This window comes from Bos javanicus, chromosome X, assembly GCF_032452875.1.
Source record: "Bos javanicus breed banteng chromosome X, ARS-OSU_banteng_1.0, whole genome shotgun sequence".
NCBI classification, from domain to species: Eukaryota; Metazoa; Chordata; class Mammalia; order Artiodactyla; family Bovidae; genus Bos; species Bos javanicus.
Window position 1 is genome coordinate 121,105,321 of NC_083897.1, and position 10,921 is coordinate 121,116,241.

At 47.1% G+C, this 10,921-nt stretch overlaps 1 protein-coding gene and 1 pseudogene across 3 annotated transcripts; both read right to left on the minus strand.

Annotated features, from left to right (window-relative positions):
- Positions 1 to 629: 629 nt before the first annotated feature.
- LOC133241959 (melanoma-associated antigen B5-like) lies at positions 630 to 2,145 on the minus strand (annotated as a pseudogene).
- Positions 2,146 to 5,064: 2,919 nt separating this feature from the next.
- LOC133241957 (melanoma-associated antigen B17-like) lies at positions 5,065 to 8,649 on the minus strand. 3 transcript variants are annotated; one of them, XM_061407795.1, is made up of 2 exons: positions 7,814 to 8,649; positions 5,065 to 6,774 (listed from the first exon to the last, which is right to left on the minus strand). In XM_061407795.1, exon 2 carries the CDS (start codon positions 6,712 to 6,714, stop codon positions 5,683 to 5,685), a length of 1,032 nt encoding a protein of 343 aa, XP_061263779.1. In that variant the 5' UTR covers positions 6,715 to 6,774; positions 7,814 to 8,649; the 3' UTR covers positions 5,065 to 5,682. The 3 variants fall into 3 exon arrangements, with proteins under 3 accessions (XP_061263779.1, XP_061263778.1, XP_061263780.1); XM_061407794.1 differs by having other exon boundaries at positions 7,789 to 8,649; XM_061407796.1 differs by having other exon boundaries at positions 7,784 to 8,649.
- Positions 8,650 to 10,921: the final 2,272 nt, after the last annotated feature.

A 10,921-nucleotide genomic window follows, 5' to 3' on the forward strand; every position in this document is an offset into this window, starting at 1 on the left:
CCTAGGGCTGATCTCTTAGGGTGGGCCATAACCCAGTGTGACTATAAGTAGTTATTGAGACACAAAAGGAGTCACCAGGGATATATGCACTCAAAAGGAATGCCAAGTGAAGAGGGTGGCCACCTGGCAGCCAAGAGGAGAGGCCTCAGGTTAAACCAGCCCTCATCTTTGACTTGCAGCCTCTAGAACTCTGAGAAAATAAATTTCCGTTGTTTGAGCCACTCATTCTGTGGGGTTTTGTTGTGGAAAGCCTAACAAATCAGTATGTTACCCCAGGTAGAGATTTCTTCCTGGATACTCTTTCTACTTTCCTGTCATTCCTAAAGGCTATCTCAAGATCTTGCTTATGTGATTGCAGCTACTTGTTTCAAAAGTTGTCTAGGCATAGGCTAGGTCTTGATCTTAGCCTCACCAGAACTAGCATAGAGCCTTTCAAAGAGCAGACACTCAAAAAATAAATGAAGACAGTAAGAGGTCAAACTTGTTAAGGTGTAATACTTCCTGCATTTTGAAGAAGCATATCGAGGTATAAATTATTTAAATTGACACAAAACAGAAGACAGAAAAGATGGAGAACAATCATGGTTGATCATGTTTTGAAATTTTTTTCATTTTATTTTTTCATTCCATTGTCCCAGCAGTGTTATTGTGGGATTGCTTCCCATTTTGGCAAAAGTCCCTATTTTGATGTCAAATTTTCTTATCTGGATGACTTTTTAAAAGTCTTGGTCTTCAGTAGGGGTGGGAGAAGCTGCTGGACGTGGCCGTGGAACATGTCTGGAAGTGAGAGTCGTGCCAGGCCTGGCTGGAACTGTGGCTCGAGCTCTCTCCTCCTCATCTCACAAAACTTCTTCATATTGTGATGAGAAGGCACTGGGGACTGTATCATTGACTTTTGCCAAAAACTCCAAGACTTTCATTTCACTGGTTTCCGCATGGGCTCGTGGGCCCCACAGGAACTCCTAACGTGGAGGATCGCTGTTGGCAACCTGGTGGTACTCCAGGTACTTCATCGTCACAAAGTCTTTGGTGATGAGCTTCCTGGGCTCTCCGTAGATGAAGTGTTTTCTCCCAGCATATACTCGCATCATATTCAAGAATCTCCAGATGTCTTCCTTAGCAGCACAGTTGCCCTTCACGACGATCAAACCCAGAACTGTCATCAAGAGACTGGTCTTAGGTAAGCCCCTACCATCCTACACTCTCCCATTGTTGGGCAGATTCAGTTTGCTAACAAGGTCATAGGAGTGGATGACTGAATCAACTTCCTTCAAGTCAACTGCAAAGACAGCCTCGATGTGTTCAGAGGCTCTCTTGAGAATCTCGGCAAATCGGTTATGGTATTTTGGGTGGATAATCTTCAGTATGGTTTCCTTCATGATGGGCTGCTTCATTTTATATTTATGCAGAAGGAACTCTTCCAACAAACTTGTCATGCTGTTCAGAGTATCACTGTAGGTGTTCTAAGTAGAAGATGAGACATTGGAGGAACGTGGATCTTCGTCATTTTGACTGGTATCTTTTTCATCAGATGTTGTGTCAGAAGTAGTTGAAAAAGTGCTGGTAGTAGATGGGGCTTCCAAAGACCCCTGGGAAGTGCTATTTGACCCAGTAGCTGATGAGCTCTGTGAATTATCTTCTAAAAGAGAAGAAGTAGAGGGAAGCTCTTCCATTACTGCAGCGGGCTGAACTCCCCTGTGACTCTGGGGCTCATATTGGGCCTGGTGGCGTTTCTCATGGATGCAGAGCTAATGATTCTGACCCTGAGGCATGATGCCTGCACTGGGGGACAATGATTACAAGTGTGAGTAGGAGGGCAGGTGATAAGGGCCCACAGGAAGATGAAGGTTGAGTGTGCATTGGCAAAAGGGAAATACCACCTTGGTTATCACGAAGGCTACATTTGTGGTTTTTTGGGGGGCACTGTTCTGAAAACCCCCAGGGTTCCTATTCTCCTAATCAGCTGTCCTTTGGGAAACATATTGAAGGAAATTAGAGTGATCTTTAGGCTCCATCCTGCTACCCCTGCCTCAGGCACGCTGGGGTGACAGAAGGGGCTGGTAGTCTCCTACACAGAGGCATCTGTTATTTCACATTCAAGACCACCACCCAACTAGTGGCCAGTCATAAGACCCATTCCCTCTGCTGTCCTGTATTTGTCATCACAAATTTCCCTGGGATTTCTGAGAAGTGAAGAGGTCCTCAGCTTATCACCCCAGTCAGTAGTTATCACCCAGTACTGAGTGCTAAGTGGGAAGTTTTCTGTCCTGGCCTCTGGAGTCCTCAACACGAATTAAGAGAGCTTCCTTTGGTTCCCCATAGGGCCTGGTGTCCCCACCCCTTTCTTGGAATAGTATTTGCACCTTCATACTAAGGGGTTCACCTCCTACACACCTGATGTAAATAAATGTTGATGGAACTTCAGCTTGATAGCTCTGCCCTGGTTCTTCAAGGGCTATAAGGAACAGGGCTGGTTTCATTATCACTTCTTTTTATTGGTAGATGATCCCTCAGTCCTTGCTTTGACCTCTGTTGTGGCCTGAAATTCTACACTCCCTTCCACTTAGGTCCACCCCGTCTACTACTATACTTTCTTACAGTAGGGCAAGCATCCCTGTGAGACCCCTAGGAGAAAGTAAGATTCTCCTCATCCGTCCATAGCTGTCCTTGGTTTTCTGAGGCGAGGGTGGATGAGATGAATCATATGGTTATGGGCTGGGTGGTTCCCTTCGTCTTCAGGGTATTCAGTTGGTTTCTGGAAAACCTGGAAATAATCCCACTGCTGGCCCTAGGCTATACCCCTTGGACCATGTCCCAACCCCTCTTGTGACATCATAGAAGGAAATGGGCATGTCATGTCAACAATAAGCAGGTATCCCAGGGATGCCAGGAAGGGCAGGGTTCTGTGTGGTTTCCTCAGAGTTCTGAAATCAGGGGGTTTTGTAAGTCCAAAGCTGGACTCCTGGAAGCATTTGGGGCTCCTTTCTCTGTTTACATAAGGGAGCTCTCCTCAGGCCAAGGTCCTCACTCCCTGTGGTGCCAGAGAGGGAAAGTCTGGGAATGCCACATGAGGCTACTCTTACCTGTGCCTTCAGGGATGACATCAGGATTCAGGCTTCTTGGGGCTCTCTGTGTTCAGTGTAGGGGTATGCCCTCACTCAGGTACCTCACCTTGACTCCTGGGGGACTCTGGATTTCCTCTTTCTTTCAACCTAAGGTGACCCATGTAGACCAAAGACCATGTCCTTGCAAGCCCTGAAAAGAAGTGAGGGAACATGCAGCCTGGCAACCCTCTCTTGGCCTTCTGAGAGCCGACACAGGCCAGTCTCTCTGTGACTTCAGTTCCTCATCCATCTGTCTTTACCTTGACTCCTGTCTCTTCTATGAAAGAGTTCTTGGTAAAAGCCACGTCTTTGAAAAGTCTTAGTCTGCCTGCAACAAATCTCACAGAGAGTGGACTGAGTCCCAGGAGTGATAGGGAGGCTACAGTCCGGGAGGGGGCCCCAGCAGAGGTGGTGTGCTATCAGAGAAAACACGCTGATCTCTTCCTTCTCTTCACTGACCAGACACAGCCTCTTGTAGAACCTTCACTCTTAACAGATTTACTCTCTGAAAGGAAGGGGCTGAATTAAATGATTTTCTGCACCCCTGATCTATTGCAGTTTACTGACATTTCCTATGTAGATAAATTGTCACTGAATGCAGTCTCCTTCCTTATTAGTACTTCACTTTTATTTTCATTTTTTGTTACTTATTTCTGGGGCTTTTTATTCCAAAACTGTGTTTGGGGTATGAAATTCTGCTATTTCACATGTGAAATACCTTTTGGACTAATGTTCAGAAAGAGGAAGTGACCCAAGGTTAGCCTCATCCTGGAGGAGTGGCACAGTATGGGCTCTGGAGGAATTCAGTGCCGGGGTTCAGTCCAGCTCCTATCATTTATGAGCTTTGAGTCTGAGCCTCTTTATTCCAGCTTCTTTATCTGCAAATTGTGTTTGAAAGAGTCTATAGTGTAGGACCACAGACATGTGTGATGTATGTAAATCACCTGGCACAGTATGAGGCAAGCTTTGGTACTTTGAATGAATAGCCGTTTTTACGAAGGTGATTTTGACCCCGAATGATAACAAACTTCCATCACATAATTTTATTTCCAGGCTATACTAGAGAATATGCAAGTCCAAACAATAATCAAATCGACATCAGCACTAATGCTCCCAAGCAAGTAAAACTAAGCAGTATTTCCCTATTTGAGCACTTGTTTTAATAGGTGTTTGGGGTTATCGTCTCCACATGGATGCAAGGACAAGTTCGTTTGTCTCAAGGACCAGCAACTTCCCTCTCAGATGCTTTTTTTTTGTCCAAACCACCCCTAATTTAATCCCACTGACAGTAAAAATTGAGCCCTCCCTTAAAGTTTGCCAAATTACACTAAACATAACCTAATTAAACTGTTTAACAGAGCAAGTTCTGGTGCTCCCATCCCAGAAAAAGAGAGACAGTCCAGTGAGGTCTTGGCATCTCACTTCAATGGGTATCACCTTTATTTCTCAGAAACTCTCTGGACAGCTTTTGATGAAAACACATAGTGTGAGTGTTCACTTGCCCTGGCTCAAGTGCACAGGGCCCCTTCCATTCCCTATGGTTTTCAGATATCCCCAAATAATGGTGAATATATGGTTTAGATATATTCCAGGTTTACAGCCTCACCTCTGAGAACCATCATATGAGTGTCTGGCATCACTCCCACAGCTTCATCTAGCCCATCATGCATCTGGACTGAACAGGACCTCCCACCAAGGAACTAGACTTTTCCCAAGACCCAATGCCACCTTAATCAGGTAACTTCGCCTTCCTTGCTCTCATCTGGAACCTCCTCTTCCACACCTCCCCCATTTAAATTTATGATTTGTTTATTCCTTAGAGTTAGCTCACCACCTTCCTTATATGGTCCCTGCTGCTAGACTCAAAATTCCATGGGCAGTGGCTTGGGCTTCATTTTCTTATCAACCCAGTACTATAAAAAAGCCTTCTAAACAGAAGATGGTCAATTAATTTGGGAGAAAAAAGGAATAATGAGCAAAGACTCTCTTTTATTATGATTTAAATGTCATACAGTTTGAATAAGCTAAACAAATCTAAGTCCATGTTATTAACTTTTACAAGGAAAAAAGAGGACAGATAAGACAAAGAATAAACCAGCGTTTACTCTGAAAGCTTTGTGATTCCCAAATACTTATCTCTAAGATTCTTACACATTTCCAAGTAAAATTCTACTCCAATGTTATGTTACCTTGTTCTGGACCATAAGGAAAACACTGAAGTCTTTTCAACTTGTTTACAATGAACTCCTAGTCTTAAACCTAACAGCAGTAAACATGACATCCATGACATTAATTAACCAATATTCTGAAGCATAGTAAACCTTATGAAGAGTAGTGACATTTAAAAATACAAAAAACCTCTACCTCCCTACCTAAGTCATCTATTTTTGACTAGATATTATTCATATGGATAAAAAGAAAACATGTATATTTTGTTAAACCTGCACCTAAACTCCCTTACTACTTAAAACTGTGAAGAACATATGGGTTTTGTTCCCCCACCCCTACTACCCTCAACTATTTAAGAGGTGGACTGTTCTCTTCCAACACGAAGGGAACAAAGTGCCCTGATCCCTCTCTAGATATGGGAGGAGCTGTAGGACTTGGCCCGGGTAGGGGCACTGGCTTCAGCCATTGTTGGAGGCCTGGCCGCGCCTCTCAGTGCTGCTCTCTCCACCTGATCTCTCAGAGCCTCATCATAGAGGTCTGGGAAGGAACTCGGGACCTTATCCTGGATCTTGGCCAGAACTTCCAACACCTTCATCTTAGTGGTCTCAGCATAAGCTCGCGGGCCCCACAGGAACTCGTAGCCCGGAGGATCACTATTGGGCACCCGGCGGTAGATGAGGTACCCCTTCTGCACCAGATCTTTGGTGATGAGCTTTCTGGGCTCCCCAAAGATGGAGTGCTTCTTCCCAGCATGGATCCCCAACACATTGAGGAAATCCCAGATCTCCTCCTCACTGGCGCGGTTACCCTTCGTAAAGATGATGCCCAGGAGCGCCATGAGGAGACCAGACTTGGGCAGCTCCTCCTCATCACTTGAACCTTCCTCAACCCCGAGACTGAACTTGTTGACGAGGGTGTAGATGTTCCTGCTGCAGTCGACTTCCTTCAGCTCCAGGCCAAACACCAGCTCCACGCGCTCAGAGGCTCTGCTCAGGATCTCAGGCAAGTGCTGCTTGTACTTCCTGCCGATGACATTCAGCATGCCGTTCTGTGTGATGGGCTCCTTCTTGGTGTACCTCTCCAGCAGGAAATCCATCACCAAGCTGGCTTTCCTCATCAGAGGATCTTTGCGAATGCTCCGAGCGAGCAGGGCTGCCCGGGCGACATCTGCACTTTCCTCCTCGGGGCCCTGGGCACCTTCCTCAGATCCTGCCCAGGAAGCCTCTGCAGCAGGAGAGCTAGGGGCCATGGCTCCCTGAAGCTCCTGGCGATCGCCAGCAGCAGGGGAGCTCGGGGGAGAACCCTGAGGGGCAGAAGAGGGGGAGGATGGGCACTCCTCTCCTGGGGCTGCAGCAGCACTGGCCTGGGCCTCCTGAGTGTCCCCCTGGACCTGGTGGCGTTTCCCATGGGCATGTTGCTTGTTTTTGTGCTTCCGAGGCATGATGACACAGGTCAGGGACTGCAGGCGGGCGTGCAGTTACGAAGGCAGGCTTTGAGTGGCCTTGAGGAAAGAAAGAAATGTTAGCACCTACACCAGAGAGGGTCGTCCCCGGTTTAAACCAAGTCTGCTTCGTAGGTGGCCTTGAGTCCACTGCTCTAGGACCCACAAGTCTCCTGTTCTCCTAGTCAGACTGTTCCCTGAGACCCCTGAGGAAGAAGTGAGAGTGAGCCCTGGGGCACAGCCAGACATCCCTGCCTGGGCGTTAGAGGGGGGCCTGTGAGGGCTGGCAGGGGAGGCATGTCCTTTCAGTTCACATTCATAGTTAGGATGAAAAATGGGGAATGACTCCCTAGCACCCGCCACGATCCCTCTTCTGCTCTGAAGGCTGATGCTGCCACCTTCCCTGTGACTGGAGAAGGAGAGGAGGGAGTGCTCAGCCTCCCACCTAAGGGTCCCGGGACCCGCCCTTCTGTATGCAAGCTCTAACCTCCCCACTCAGACCGCAGCCTCCCTTCCCTGTGCTTGGCCGGGAGTAAGCACTGACTACAGAGGAGGGTCCTGATTCGCCCGTGTGTCCGCGAGGATGGTCCTCACCCTGGCTCCTCTTGAGCCCTGACATCCTCCCTGTACTGACCAGCTACCAATCCCTCGGACCGAGGTGCCCTCCTCCCTCAGTGTCCCGCATCCGAGATCGCAATGAGGGTGACCTGCAGCCGTTAGAGCTGCCCAGATCCTACCCGGATGCTCTGAGGCCAAGTTCGGGGGGTGGGGGTTTCACGTGGCTGCCGTTCTAGGGTGTGGAGGCCCTCAGTACTCCCCGATGGTCCCTCCTTTAGCTACAGGGCTCGGGGTTTTCCCTCTAATGAGCAGAACTGGAGTCCACCAGCCCCAGACCGAAGCCTTCCTCTCGGAGACCACCTGGGTGAAGTGGATGGACTTGGGGCTTAAGATGCAGGCCCGAATTCTCCAGGGGAGAGCAGGGGCAGAGTGGCCGGGGGTTGTCCGGCCCCCTCTTTTCAGAGGGAAAGGCTTGGTCATGCTGGACGTGTGTCCCACACTTGTAACTCACGTCACCTCACACTCAGACCCCTGTTGAGACCTGGGAGTCCTCCGTCTGGGCACCCTACACGGCAGTTCTCTAAGACGGCAGTTCTCTAAGACGGCAGCAGCTCTCAAAGATGGCTTCGCAGCCTCAGCGTGGTGCGTTGTCGTCACTTCCGGTCATGTGGATCTGTGTTCCAGGCGGACAGCAGAGGCGGGGCCAGGGCGGGCGGGGTTCCGGGGGAGCTTCCCAGAGGATTGGCATGTGCACTTCTCCTTGCATCGTCGCGGATCCTGAGACCTTCCCTGTACCGAGCAGAGTCTACGGGCCTCCCTCCCAGGCTCTAGGTTCCATCAGCACCCCAGCAGGAATTGTTTCTGGCCTGGCCGAACGGGCTTCCTGGAGCTTCTGAGAATGTCAGTGAGGGCACTTTCGGGCCCCGCTTTCTGGGCTGAGTGATGCTCTGTCCACTCTCCGTGTCTTCCCTTTACCCCTGTAGGTGGTGTGCTACGTCCCATCTGCTGACCTGAGGCCAAGGCCTCCCATCGAAGACATCAAGTCCCGAGACTTCTGCTGAGAAGTGCACATACATCTCCTCTGGACCTTTCTGCCTGAGGCTTCCAGGAAATGGCTGCTGCAGGTAAGATGAGCTGAGAGAGAAGGATGGGAGACTACCTTCTGTGGTGTGGAACCCCTCACATCTCACTCAGGATCTACATATTGACTGCTGGCAGGGCCTGGAAATCCTTCCCTTTCTGGTATGAATCCACCCCTGTCCCCCACCATGCCCCACACCATCCCAGCAGAGTAAGTGAAGGGGCTCCTTAGCCTGACCGTTCTCACTTTGGGCTCTTAGTGGACTGCAGGCGCATTGCTCGAAAGTTCTGAGGTGAATTTCTGTCCTTTGGTATAATTTTTGGGGTACTCAATTTTCTCTTTTAGTCCCTGCATGATAGTCTATTAAGCTGATCACTTAAAAGGGCCAGTTGTCATGCACTAACAAAGTTTGTGCTGGTTATTTCATGACGTCTGGGCCATGCTGCCACATCCAACTCAGACTGGTTCCCCATGGTCTTGGCATGGGAGCTCTGAGATGCTACCTCAGATTCCTTCAGTGAGGCTGTAGGGATACATGGCCCCAGGGCACAGTGGAAGAATCAAGGGCTGCACTTTAAAGCCTTTTCCAGCTGATCCTGTTGCCTTCTTCCCTTGTAGCCTGCACAGCCCTTGTCAGTCTCTGAGTACTCCCTCACGTTGACACTCATAGGGTCAAGTACATGAGAGACTTATTTTGCCTCGGGGATTATTTAGTTTTGTGCTTTTGCTTTTGTTAATACTTGTCTTTATTCCTTGTGTAAGTTTTCCATGGTTTATTCTGGGTACAGGAAACAGCAGCCCATGTTTGATTGTGGTCTCAGCTGGTCTGACTGGAGTAGATCTGCAAAGGAGTTAAGCAATATCAACAGTCTTACAATATCTGCTCCTCATGAATACACATAACATACTATTCTGTTTGAGACTTCTTTGTCCTAAGCCTGTCAAGAAATTCTTCTTGTTGCCTCTATGTGGAACCTATACATTGTTCTGAGGATTTTTTGTAGGTACGTTTTTTTTTGGTATGGTTGCTTTTATTTGTGCTGGATTTTCTATTACGTGGTCTAAGTAATTGTTGATTCTTCCAGGCCAGACTCTTGGTTTTGCTATGGTGATCTATTTTATACGAGATAGCTGAAGTTATTTATATGTTTGAATACTTTCTGTGCCTGTTTCCTCAGATTTTTAATTCGAGGATAAATTCCTACATTATCTTTTGTTCTTCATTGTTCCTGTCTCTTATTCATTTGGCATTGTTGTATATAACTCTGTACTGGCTATGTGTTCTTGTCCAGATTTTTTCTACATTTTAAATCAGTAGAGTTTATGAAAATTTTTAATTGGAGGAGAATTGCTTTATAGTGTGTTAGTTTCTGTTGTACAACAGTATGAAGCAGCTCTAAGTATGCATATATCCCCTCCATGAGCATCCCTCACGCCACCCCCATCTCAGTCCTCCAGGTTGTCACGGAACAGCAGTCTGAGCTCCCTCTGTTGTAGAGCACCTCCCCACTAGCTCTCTCTTGTACACATGGTAGTGCATATATGCCATAGCCACTCTCAGTTTGTCCCTCTCTCTCCATCCCTTGCTGTGTACATGTCTTTTCTCTACATGTGTCTCTATTCCTACCCTGCAAATAGATTCATCAGTGCTATTTTCTAGATTCCATATAAATGTGTTAATACACAATACTCTTTATTCTCTTTCTGACTTACTTCACTCCGTGAAACAGACTCTAGGTGCATCCACCTCACTGCCACTGACTTAAATTTGTTACTTTTATGGTTGAAGAATATTCCACTGTATATATCTACCACAACTTCTGTATCTATTCATCTGTTAGTGGAAGTTGAGGTGGTTGCTTCCGTGTCCTAGCTATTGTAAATAGTACTGCAATAAACAGTGCGGTCCGTGAATCTTTTCACGCATGGCTTTCTCAGTGTGTATGCCCAGTAGTGGGATTGCTGAGTCATCGGGTAGTTTTATTTCTAGTTTTTAAAGGACTGTCCATACTGTTCTCCATAGTGGCTATATCAATTTACATTCCCCCTCAAAGTGCAAGAGGGTTCTCTTTTCTCCATGCCACTTCAGCACTGATTGTTTCTAGATTTTTTTATGATAGCCTTTCTGGCAAGTATGAGGTGATGCATCATTGTAGCTTTGATTTGCATTTCTTTCATAATGAGTGGTCAACATCTTGTCTTGTGAGCCTCTCTATTTTTCTAAAGAACAGATTTAGGATTATAGAAAATTTAGCAGATAGTGTACAGAGTTCCTATAGAGCCAGTCTCTTCCTCCACTTAGCATCTTCTGTTATTAACATCTTGGAATGGTTCAACTGATACAGGTTCGTTTATTAAAACTGAGCAACTAATATCAATATGGTGTTATTACCTATTGTCCATTGCTTACAATATATTTTACTTTTGTTGTTTTGCAGTTCTGTGTTGTTGCTTTTGTTCAGTTGCTCAGTCATCTCTGACTGTGACCCCATGCTCCTTAGCACGCCAGGCTCCCTATTCTTCACAAACTCTTGGAATTGGCTCAGACTCTTATCCATCCAATTAGTA

Coding starts and splice junctions, on each gene's coding strand:
- LOC133241957 (XM_061407795.1), bottom strand. CDS start 6,714: ATGCCTCGGAAGCACAAAAACAAGCAACATGCCCATGGGAAACGCCAC.